This window comes from Sitophilus oryzae, unplaced genomic scaffold (genome assembly GCF_002938485.1).
Source record: "Sitophilus oryzae breed Bouriz unplaced genomic scaffold, Soryzae_2.0 scaffold_1107_pilon_pilon, whole genome shotgun sequence".
In the NCBI taxonomy this organism is placed as follows: Eukaryota; Metazoa; Arthropoda; class Insecta; order Coleoptera; family Curculionidae; genus Sitophilus; species Sitophilus oryzae.
In genome coordinates this window covers 346,846-360,245 of record NW_022145735.1, presented here as the reverse complement: position 1 = coordinate 360,245, position 13,400 = coordinate 346,846, and the positions used below count along the sequence as shown (strand labels likewise).

General features: G+C 31.0%; 1 protein-coding gene across 11 annotated transcripts in view; it reads left to right on the top strand.

Annotated features, from left to right (window-relative positions):
- LOC115880989 (tensin-1-like) overlaps positions 1 to 13,400 on the top strand; it is a 458,204-nt gene that overhangs the window by 352,312 nt on the left and 92,492 nt on the right. For all 11 annotated transcript variants that reach the window (XM_030898374.1, XM_030898353.1, XM_030898341.1 and 8 more), the window contains one exon: positions 2,365 to 2,583. In XM_030898374.1, the coding sequence (XP_030754234.1) occupies positions 2,365 to 2,583 (219 nt within the window). The remainder of the gene's footprint in view (positions 1 to 2,364; positions 2,584 to 13,400) is intronic.

The window sequence follows — 13,400 nt, the reverse complement described above, 5'->3', positions numbered from 1 at the left end:
GTGTCCAAAAATTTATATTAAATAATTACTAGCTTTAAACGGCAATAACTTGTTTAATTTAAATGGAACACTCTATATATTTTACGTGAATCAGATGCACAATGTAATATCATGTAGATACCATTTTTCACCCATATCTTGAAGTTTTCGTAGAAAATGCATTTTCTTATAATTTAGACCTCATTTATCACTATACCCATGGAATATTGACATTTTAGCTTATTTTTAAAAATGTAACAATTTTTTAAAGAGTACAGATACTAATATTGTCGATATTGTTCGCTTATTTAATTAAAAAATAAAAATAAAACTGTTTAAATATTTTTTGTTAAAGAGGACCAATTAATATGATCCCAGTATTCAAACTACATTAAATTGACTGTTTACGTTAAAGTAATAACTGTTACTTACATTGGTAATTACCAAACCAAATACTAAAAAACTGAATTTTGTGTGTGTATTAGACAGTGTGGTAAATAGTAACACCTTATAAATTTTATTTCATTTATTGACGAATGCTTATTTATAAAAACAGAGTCATTCATTTTCATAACTTATTATTATATTGATTTCTGAGCCAAATCCACATTTATTTAGAATAATTTGTTAATTAAAACAATTTACAAGTATGTAATTAACTAACTTTTGATGTTTTTTTGTAAGAAATAATGGTGGTATATTTAATTGGTATACTCTTTTAAAAAGATTTAAATAGTTTTTTGTATGCCAATGGGCTTGCAATATTTACCACCTGTACATTTTGTACATATTATGGTGCTATAAAAAAATCTGAAATGTCAATATTCCATGGGTATAGGTATATGGGTATATATGGGTATATAAATGAGGTCTAAATTATAAGAAAATGAATTTTCTACGAAAACTTCAAGAGATGGGTGAAAAATGGCATAATACAATTTGATAGACAATTACATTGTGCATCTGATTCACGTAAAATATATAGGGTGTTCCGCGTAAATTAAACAAGTTATTGCCGTTTAAAGCTAGTCATTATTTAATATACATTTTTGGACACTCTGTATAAGGTAATAAAATTTTTATTATTGCACCACAATATCTGATCAATAAATAATCTTCAGTAAATATTTAGTATTAAAAACTTTGATACCCTGGGAGAAATAAAGCCTTAAAATTTTTACTGCAATTTCATAAAATTGAAAATATTTCAAAAACGGTAAGGTTTAAGTGTGATAAACATTAATTAAATTTACCTTTATTTCAATTGTAGAATCCAAAAATAGAATAATATACAGGGTGTTCCATTTAAAAAAATACAACTATAATATTTTTTACTTATTTGGGACACTCTGTATCTTGTAAAAATATTTCTAAATTGTAGCTCTAATAGACCTTCAACGAACCCAAAACTTACAATTTGTAAAAATCTAATCGTTTAGCTACAATACTCCGTGTCGTATGTGGTGAACAACCCTGTATTATTTCAATTGGCTCTTTCAACGGTAAAATACGAGAGAAAACTAATTTGGTAGCTTTGATAAAAATTTACTGTGGAAAATGCCATATGAAATATAAAACCGTGAATATTTGCGAAACCGTTAAACATTTTGAAATACTCTTATTATTATGTTTAAATTATCTAGAGAAGCTCAACAAATTGAGCAAAGAAAATAAAGTCCTACTCTGGGTGCCTGCTCACCAAGGGATAGAAAGCAATGAAAAAGCAAATGATCTAGCTAGAAAAAGAGCGAACACTCCACTAACTGGACTAGAACTGTTCTGTTTTCCTAACGAAAACCAATTGAAAGCAGAACTGAAGAATCTGGAAGACTCCATCCGTAACTTAGAATGGGAGTCCTCAAACGGTCTAAGACACTCGAAAAAGTTCCTCATACTTACGACCGAGAAAAATCAAAGATTTTCCTTGATATAAGTAAAAACAATCTTCGGATTATCACGGGGTTTCTAACAGGACACTCCTCAACGAACACCTCAGTAGGCTGAAGCTGAGAAACAACGGCGAATGCAAATTCTGTAGGGAAAATGAGGAAACACCAGAACACCTTATCACTGAGCGCGCCGAGACGACGACCGTTCGTGCCATGAACTTTGGTACGGCTGATGTCGTGGATGGAAGTCTGGCCTCTGTGTAGCCGTCTCAGATACTGGCTTTTGTTAAAGCCCTGAGATTGTATGATGAGTTATAACTCGTTATAACTCAAGAAAGGGATACAATAGATATGTAAGGTCGTGGTGATTAATTGCCCTCCTGAACATTCTACATTCTACTTTCTTCATTTAATTATAAGCAGTAAATAAATACAAAATTTTACTATTATTTGTTACACTATGCCAATGTATTAATACATTTTATTTTCTTTTCAGGTGTTTATAATGTGTCTAATGGCATTTCTCAGTTCACTGTCAACGTTGCCGGTGAAAGAAAACGCGGTCTCCAGCTGCGAGGTGACATCCTGATCAAATGTTACCATCGAGGTACCGCCAACGACCGAGAACCTATATTCGCGTGCCAGTTTCACACGTGTGCCGTAGCAGACCACACCCTCAGCTTCATCAGACAGGAGTTAGATGTTGCTTGCAATGGTGAGTATCTCAGACAAATCATATGGATATAAAAACCTTACTGTACAATATGAAAGTACCCAAGTAAAAAGGATGTAAACAGGAAAATGCTAGGTTACCACTTATTTATTAAAAAAATTATTGACGACGCCGACGACTCTTTTTGTATTTCTCAGTTATTCTCCATGTTTCTGCTCCATATAGAAGGCTGCTCTTTATCATGGTCTCATAATATATTGAATTTTCTTCGTTTTGTTATTGATTTGCTCCACAAGATTCCATTTAGACATCCGATTGATTTTTTTCGCGTTGATAATCCTTTTCTCTATTTCTCTGCCATCAGTTCCAGTGCTATTAAATGTAATTCCCAGGTATTAATACTCTTGACACTGAGTAATTTCTTGACCGTTGTCCAAGTTCAAATTTCCTTCTTGTGCGCCTATACATAGGTATTTTGTTTTGTATACATAAATATTTTGTGATTGATATGCCAAATCACGAAAAAAAAAACGGGGTTTAGTTTGCTTGGAAATGACGATCGAGGACAATCTTCAGATTGTTTCGATCAATTTTATAATGTTTACATTTTTAAGATTATTTTTTGTCAAAAATGTGTGCTTGGATGGTGTGAGACTTTCTATCTTTTTATTAAACTACGACAAACAGTCTGTGCTATGGAACGTTAAAATTTATTATAAATAGAATTTACAAGTTAGTATTTTGGACAGTGGCGACAGTGGCTGATCAGCCAGTACCTATATTGTGTCTATATCATATGGATATGATCTAACATCTAATGCCGGGTCCAGACCAAGGCGACAAAAAGTAAACACGATTTTGAGACAAAAACAAAACAAACTTGCGACAAAAAATGGCGAACTCTGACAAGACAAACTTGAGACAAATTGTCCACACCACAAGGACAAAAGTACAAAAGTTTAGTTGTTGCGAATGAGTTTTATTAACAATGTGTGATTTCACTGGTCTCCTAGTTGGCAGCACATGCCATCCACACTGCGCCGATAACTTGTCGTAAAATATGCAAACAAAACATAAACACTTTGATCTTTACCGACTCGAGACGGGACATTGAAAAGTCTCCGAATTTTTAAACTAAACAAAAATGAGACAAAAATGTCGCAGAAATGTATTGGATTTGTCGCAATTTTGTCGTAAAACATGAATGTTTCTGTCTTGTCGTTGTTTTGTCTGCTTGGTCTGGACCCAGCATAAGGAGACAATTAATATAAATTTTACTAGACATATCGTTTACAAATTCTGATTTTCACTGAGAGGTAAATAAAGACTTGTAAATAAGTTTGCGAATAATAGATTATTAATAACTTGCGATTATCGCAGCTTTACAAATATACCTACCCCAAAACAAGATCTGTAGGATTACACTGACGAGATAATAGTACCAATAAATATAAATTAAATATTTAATTATTAGAAATGTAGATAATATTAAATACATTTTTAATTATCTTTATGCCCAGTCATGCCAGTGATATAATTAGTCATTCATTGATTGTTAATTCATAAACATCTTTTTACTAATAAATAATATGACATAAAGGAAATGGTCTCACCACAATACCTACCTATTATTTAATTAATCACACAATATATTAATTTGAATAATTTTACTACAATATAAAGATAACACCAATCCTTGAAGGAAAAAAATAATTTTTATTATAAAATTTGTTTATAATCTGTTGGGTTAAAATAATAATATTGTTTTTAAAGGCATATTCACATATGTCAGTCAGAGTAATAAAAATAACAAAGTTCTTATGAAAATATGACAGACTAAACAAGAAAATATCGTTCACAACGAATTTAAGAGTCTATTACGCTGTACTTTCGGGTCGCTCTCGGGGGTCGGGTATAGCGGGTGTGTGGCCGAAGGAAATATGTATTATATTTCGGAAATCTGCCTAAGGCTTAGCCCAATCCTGTCGTGTTAAGCCACACCCAAAATTCCAAACACACTTGCTTTGATTAAGGCTTGATTAAGGTTTGCAGAGCTTCAGCATATGCTATAAAATAGCCAGCAATTTGTTACAAAACCATATAAATTATATATCACTGTAATCACAAAACTTCAATCTACTTCCGTATTGTAACGGAATTTTAAATTATGTCTTTATTTTCGAGAAAAATTAGTCCAAACATAAGGAATATTTTGTTGATGTTTGACCATCAAAATCTTAAAAATAAAGAAGTTGTCTAAAAATGTGCTACAATACGGTCATAGCATAACCCTTTATCTTTAATTTCCTGCTTCATTTGTGTAAAAATACCTAGCCAGTTTTACATAAAACGTTAAATGCCGAACGCCTATTTTGCTACTTTTTCGGTCTAGTTAAATGGACTCTTAGGAAATTATAAATAAATACAGATACTGAAATGAGATTGGCGGTAAAATCGGTGATGGAACCGAACATGTATGAACTTCTTCGTTAAAATTAAAGGCAACAATATATTTCTTATCGTAACTGAGACTGTTTGACGAAACGGAACGGATACGTGATTGAAATGTGAATAGACCTTAATATTGTCACAATTATATCAGGCTATTAAATATGGATTTAAAGTAATTAAACAATATTAAATGGATATAAGACGTCTCATAGTCTTTAATATATGACAAATCTTGCGGTAACGATGAATATGCTCTAATACGATTATAAAATCTCGTGAGTAATGTCGTGGCATTGTTAAATAACTAGAGTGATTAGAAATAGGTGATTGTGCAGGTGTAAAACATCGTGCCTAGAAAAAATATCTTCCTAAACAGGTAGTACCAAAATTAATTTATCATTTATTACCACTTCAGGGTACAATAAAATCTTAATATATCATCACTGAGACAGAAAACTAAACAATAGAAATGGGAGAAAGTCACTAAAAGTTGGCATGTATATCATACTTTTTTTAAATCAAATAAAATTTGTAATTTTGTCACATCAGATTTTTCACTTTTTTAGACACAATACATATACCGGGTGTTGCATTGTCGGACGGGACATAGGAAATCCCATGTAAATTTTAATGGGGTCAATTATTGGCTTCCCTAATTATTTTAGAGAATAATTTTATTTAGGTTTATTGAAGAGCACTAAAACCCACATTCAAAAGAATAACTTTAGATATTTTTGATTAGCTCGTCTACGAGTTATCGCCGATTTCTTTTTAAATATTTCTCCTTTCTTATGGCCCTGTATTTACTTATGAGCACCAGTCAAGGTAAAAGATAACTGTCAAATGAAGTTGTCATTTCAGAAATTTACCTATTTATTGCTTTAAATGAAGTCTTAAATGCGTCAAATGAAGTTGTCATTTCAGAAATTTACGTATTTAGTGCTTTATTATTATTGAAAACCATTGCCTGGAAACTTATATGGTGAAATTTTGATAAAATAATTTAGTACACACTAAAAACACGGTATGTCGCTAGTGGTAGGAAAAATAATTTTTAGCGGTTACTAGTTTATTTGGTTGCCTGTGATATGCATATACAAGGTGTTTCCTAATTAATCTAAAAAATAAAAAAATCGTTAGAAAACGAATTAAGGCGGGCTCTTAATAAGTATATTTATTTTTTTCTCGACAACCGTTTGATGAACAAGAAAAACTCAAAAGATCAATTTTGTTGAAAAAGGATGGCCAGTCAAGAAAAAAATATATTCTCTTTAAAAAAGTAGTGGTGTACCATTTATGTTAAGCAAAAAAATCGATTTTTTTAAATTTTTAACACCCTGTAGAACAGAAAGGAAGTACTTTAGACCCAATGATTATATAAAAATTGTTTTAAGAACACATGAGGAATAACACCATAATTTTTTTAGACTAATTCGAAAACACCCTGTATATTGTCAACTTGACAATGACTGCTGATAAATCAAAAAATACCTTTTCAGTGAAAAAAGCCTGATTTTCGCAGGAAAAATTTTGATTTTTATTGAATTTGGGCCTGCGTTTGCAAATGCTGGCTTGTTTTTTGATTTTCTATCTATCTAAATTTTAAATACATAGTCAGAAATAGTTTTATTATTTATTAACTGTAAAAATGGTGTTTTCTTGTTGTGTTGCATCTTGCAAAGAAACTAACAAAACTGCAAAAATGTACGTGTTTCCAAAAGACGATAAGGTATGTATCTTAGATAAAAGAAAATATATGGTATGTATTCGTTGTTTGATTTTTTTTTCGTTCGCTTTAAAATCTATAAATCTCGTCTATTCATGAGACAGCCAGTCGACTTACGATCATTTACATGAAACTCTGTAAAATAAATAAAAAAATAAATTGTAAAATATATATATTCTTATGTTTTATTAAAGTTACTCTGATATACTAATATATCAGTGTAACTTTAAAAATAAATCCTTTGAATTCAAATATAAACATAAAAAACGTTTACAGCAGAAAAGGCGAAGGCGCTGGGTTAAACGTAGTCTCCACTAAAAACACGGAGGGGCGCTTTGACCCAAAATTTTACTATTAAGTTTCATATCTATCTTAATAGGAGATTATTTTCTTTTATCTATGTTGAAAACTCATACCTACATCGAAAATATTAACCATGAATTACACTACCGAAGAAAAAGTATTAAAAACTAAAAAAACGTAAACGTGCATTCGTCAGTGAAACATATGTTTTTTTTTAAATTCCCTATCCGTGTTTGCTCTTTCCATCATATCAAAACAAAACGCCTGCCGCCGTATTTCGTTCCCATCTCGTAGCTCCTGGTGCTTTTCATATTTAATGGAATATTATTTATGTCGTTTCAAAATTCGAAACGATGTAGTGTGATCTATTCCTATTTCATCTTCAAGTTTCCCTGTGCTGATCTTTCCATCGTTCTCTTCCACGCACAACAAAACTTCCAAGTCGGTATCATTTCTTCCATCTTCTTTTTGTTCCTGCCTTGCTTCACATCTGCAGTTATTTATTAGGGTACCTTTGGTCTCAAATCTCTGGATATTCCTTGCGATTGTAGATTTTCCAGGTATTGGTCTATTGGGATACAGAGCAGCAAACATGTCCGACACCTTTTGATAACTATTTCCTTGATAATACCATTTAATCATCAATAATTTTTCTTCGGTAGTGTAATTCATGGCTAATATTTTCGATGTAGGTATGAGTTTTTAATAATAATAATAAAGCACTAAATAGATAAATTTTTGAAATGACAACTTCATTTGACAGTTACCTTTTACCTTGACTGGTGCTCATAAGTAAATACAGGGCCATAAGAAAGGAGAAATATTTAAAAAGAAATCAGCGATAACTCGTAAACGGGCTAATCAAAAATATCTAAAGTTATTCTTTTGAATGTGGGTTTTAGTGCTCTTAAATAAACCTAAATAGAATTATTCTCTAAAATAATTAGGGAAGCCAATAATTGACCCCATTAAAATTTACATGGGATTTCCTATGTCCCTCTCGACGATGCAACACCCAGTATGTAGTTCCTATCAAATAAACTTTTAGTCACGTGATTAAGCTTCACCGGCACATCGTTGTTCTTTTACTTTTTGGACTACCTGTTGGTCTTTTTACATATTTACATATATTACATTTTTACATATTTTCTTTTAATCAATATATTTTAGTAAAGAAAAATAAATTAATTATGAATATATAAACATCAACAAAACTTACCTCCTTAACATCACTTAAGGGACATAAAGGGTAATTACTACCGCTTTCCCGTTCAAAATATTCTAAAAAAGTTTTGATGAGTTTTTTACGGCTATTAAGCTATCTAAAAGAACAATGTTCGACTGCAAGGTCTGCTAGTAAACATGTTTAAGCTTAAAGTATGAAAAAAAACTTGTAATACACAAGCTAAAATGTCAAAACCAATGACAATATCAGGAAATAAATAAGTAAATGTGACAGCTTGACATTTTTTATAGCAAAGCTACCACCTGAATCCCCAGGTGCAAATTTAAATTCCAGTTAGTCAGCCCGGCACCGAATATGTCCATTGTTGGCAACAATGAATTAAAAAATCGCGCCCTCGATTACCTAACTAAAATTCAATAAGATTTTGAGTTTGTCGTTTAAAAAAGTGGATTTTTTCAATGCTTAGTAGGTAACAAACAATTAGGGGATTATAGTGAAAGAAACAAAAATTGTTACTATTATTTTTGTTAATCTGATGTAGTTATTGCAGATAAAAATATTTAATAAGTGTTAAAATTAACGCTTCAAATATTGATTTTTACTTTTCTTATATAAAAAAAATAGTTGGATTTCCAAGTAAGAGCTAAAAATACTATCACTATCTTAAATCCTGATAACTCTAATCTTAATTTTTTTTATCAACTATATTATAAGATGAATATTTTTTTCTTCATATCAATCCTCTTATAGGTGTGTTATTTTCATCAGAAGTAATTTCTTAATCTGTGATAAATTTTGTGAAAAGTAAATAAGAAATCAAGGTGTGAATATTTGGAAAATAGTTTAGGAAATTTCGTAAGAATTGATTATTTATTTATAAAAAGGTGTAAGTGATAAAATGCGAAAAAATTCAGATTATTTTCTTTAAATAAAGTGTTTTTCGTACAAATTATTTGAAATGTTTTGTTTTTTTACTAGTTAGTTTTATTCTTTTTAGAGTTATGTTATGTGGTTTTGTTTGGTGATTGAACAACAGATTAAATTATATTTGATTAGGTAGATTATTAGAAAAGCTTCATTTATTTTTTGTTTAAAATAACTTTTTAGTTCTTATATTTCTGCCTCAGTGCCGAAAACCCCAACTTTATTTCTAGAAATCATATCCTGATTTTTTTATTCATCCTGTATATAGTCCAATATACAAATTGTCTTGAAATAATACATCTATTCTAATGCATCTTTTCAAATTTTTAAATATTGTAGTATCGTGATATGTTTATCAGTAATTAATAAATGAGTTTATTGATCCTAATTATACTAATGTTATTTATAATTTTCCTATATTAATTAAATTATGAATGAATTAGTTTTAGATTAAAATATCTGTTTTATCAGAAATATGCACACAATATACAGGGTGTCTTTTAGCAGATTTAGTACACTACCAGCATTTATCGTTTTGTTCTTCTTTTAAAGGACTAACTTTTTTTATTTTTTGAAGTATTATTTTACAGGGTGGTCCGAACTGTATTCCGGAAACTTGAGCAGCATATTCTGCAGATAAAAATAAGTAAAAAAGTTTCTATAAATGTATGTCCTAAAATGCTTAGTTTCGGAGATACAGGGTGTAGAAGTTTCATTCTTATTTCGAATTTTTGAAGTAACGTTAATATTTCGATGAAAATTGGTGTCTGGTAGTTTACAGTACAATAATAGGTACATGAGAAATTTGATTTTGATGTCAATATTACTGCTACTTGTAGAGGGTGCCACCTATATATTTTTCGACTGGTTTGAACGAGTAATAACCTTTTGTCCGTACCTGTACAAAACTTCTGAGTAAAAGAATAGACATTTACGACTTTTTTACATAAAAGATGCCTCTTGGTAAAAATTGCTACGACTAATGGTTCTCGAGATATTTGGAATCGAAATTATCAATACCTGTCATCATTGACATAAATTAAACATGTTGACTAAATAGTTATTAGACTGAAATCATATTTAAAATGTTTTTATGCCAATGTTAGGTTATTGATTCGCAGAAAAATGTATGATTAATTTTAAAAAATAATAATTTCCTAAATTTATTATTTCTGTCATATATAACTATCTATTCAGCGTGTTTATTTTTTGTTAATAATGACATGTATTGACTACTTCCATTCTAAGGGCTCGAACACACTGACGGCCAGGTCGCACCGACCAGGCCACTGCTACCTCTAAAACCATTAAATCAAATGATACCGCGCACACTATCGTCCTGGCCGTCCGTTGATCGTTGCGGCCAATAGACTGCACTAAAATATTATAATTTTCTGCCGCTTGTTCGGCCTATTTGTTCTGCTTGATCGTGCGCGCTCGGTTCGTTCGGGCTAAAATGCCCAAGTCTGGACGCACCTTTAGGAACAATACTGTTTTTGTCCTTTATTGATATAATGCTGAAAATCTCACGAGTTACATGTCTCACTCTATGCATATTAAATTACATAGACGTAGGATGTAGAATATTCTGTTATGAAACGACTGATGGAATAGCAGGCATCGTGGATTTGATAAACATGGAAATAACAACGTTATCGTATAGTCGGGGTTGGAGATTTTATTTACTCCATTTACCACACCAGTATTTATTAACGAAAAATCCAAGAATATTTTAAATGCATTATTTAATATTAGAACATTTAATAAGCTCATGAATAACAACTTCGCTTTTTAGTTAACTCGGATATTTTAACATTTCTGAAACTTAATTCTTTCCGAAACAATATTTTCTAATTGGTAAAACGTAAAAAATCGTTAGATCTGACAACTCTGTTGAAACTGGTCGTTCATCTGGCCGCAGCTCTAAACGCAATACATCCGGCCAGCCTACGCGACGGCCAGGTCGTTGCGACCTGGTCGTCAGTGAGTTAGAGCCCTAAACTGTGGCCCTAAATATCTTGAGAACGGTTACTCGTAGCAATTTTTACCAAGAGACATTTTTTACGTAAAAAGTCACGGAAATGTATATTTTTTCACTCAGTAGTTTTATACAGGTACGGACGCAAAGTTATTACTCTTCAAAACAGTTAAAACACATGTAGGTGGCGCCCCTTAGAAATAAGTGTCGTAAACAATGTGTTGTCACCTGGTGCCCCAAAGTTGAAACCAGTAGAGGCTATTCCTCTTCTAGCCACTTGGGTCTACTACCAGCGTCTACCACAATGGATTTACTAACAGGGCATTGTAAGATTACTAGAGGCACCTAAAGCTAGGGTTGCCAAATGTCCTCTATTTGATCTCTCTGTCCTCTTTTCTCTCACGTATTGAAAAAGTCCTCTTTTTTACACGCCAAAGTCAAAATCTAAAAATATTTGTCTATCGCCATAATGCTTTAAAAAATTGTTACTCTGTGTCTTTCGCTACTATTTTATGTTTATTTACTGATAATTTTGAAAAAACATTTTTTTTTAAATGGTTTGTTTTATTTTAACAAATTTTGAGTACAAAAAAACAAAGTAAGGAAGACAATCAATCTCATACCGTTGGCATACATTTTTGGTAAACTAGACATTTAGGCCAGGTTTCAAAAAATGTTTCGCCTGTGCCTCTTTTTTACCCTCTCGTCTCCTATTTTTTATTTTGAATTTGGCAACCCTACCTAAAGCTGATGGGATTGACGGACAAGCCATGTGCAGATTGTTTCAATCTAAAGATGAAACGACAGAACATTTATGTCGGTGCGACAGCCTGACAAATATGCTGTTCTTTGTCCTTTGTACTAGGCAATGGTAATCCATTGACAAAGAACTATATGGAGGATTCAGTCTCAAGAACAATGAGAGAAATATTAGCATATTTTTATCTCTCCACAGATAGGTGCCTTCAACATATTTTTTTGAGAGATTAATACGATAAGGACATTTATCTTATCGCTAGCCTGAAAATTACATCAAATATTGCGTTAAAGATTACACGCTTTCAACTGCGTACAGTCTATGAATATCGTTATTATTGTTTTTGCAAAAAAAACAGAAAAGTTTGAATAATTTGAGTTTAAGTTAGTTTCCGTGAATTGATTTGATTATTGCTGTTTTTTAATGATGGATTTGAAAATAAACGTGTTCGGTAAGTCAAAATAGTATCTGTCTTATCTAAATAATCTTCAAGGACTTGATTAGGCTACATTAGAACATGCACGTATTTTTTGTCTAAAAATAAATTTCAGTTTGCTTAATTTCATTTTTTTTTTTTGTTTTTTTTTCTATTTCCTCTAATACTATGACATTGAATTTTAAAATTTTATTAATCATATTATGTATTACTTTTTATATATTTCTTGTATATCTCCTAAATTTTGCTTATTTTTTATTTTTTGATAAATGAATATCCTTTTTATAAACTTTTTAAAAAATAAGTAGTAGCATCATAGCATTCTTCTATTTACATGTTACATTGTTTTTATGCCTTGGATACCTTCGCTATACAGGGTGAGTCTTAAATAAGTGTAAATATTTTCAAGGCTGGCAGATCGCGATAAAAGAAACATATTTTCTCTGTTTTTCAAATAAGTCTAAAATAACCGATTTATTCAAGTTTGAAAATTAAAAGAAATTAATTTATTTTTCAAAAATGTTGAGAACCACTGGGTTTTTTTCTGTATTTACATCCCGTTTAGTGCTCTAACCATAGAGTAAACCCGTAACCATGGTAAGAAATTATACCGTGGGGAATTTGCGGTGTACAGGCAGTTCTAAAATATACAGGAAAATTTAAAAGAAAATGCACGATTTTCGACATCTTTTTTGCGACAAAAACGCATAGACGTGTAGAAAACGTATAGTCGAAATATACCACCCCTAAAATTATTTGCACTTATTTAAGTCTCACCCTGTATATACCTAGTAAGTTTGTCTATTTACTTATATTACTTGTCTAGGGACTGATCCAACACATCAACTAATATTGAATCAAAGTTTTTTTGTTAAATATAAAATGCTTTTAAATAATATAGATAAACATCTGTGGTACTAGGCAGAACGCGATATGTCAGTACATATAGGGCTTAGTACTTTTGCCTTAGAACCACAAAAATAAGACTATACATTTTATAAAAATTTGGTTGTTTTTAAGTATTTTATTTATCTTTATCCCTTTCCTGGTATCTAGAATATTTAATACTAAGTTTTGTATTATTTTTCTGTTTGTTTT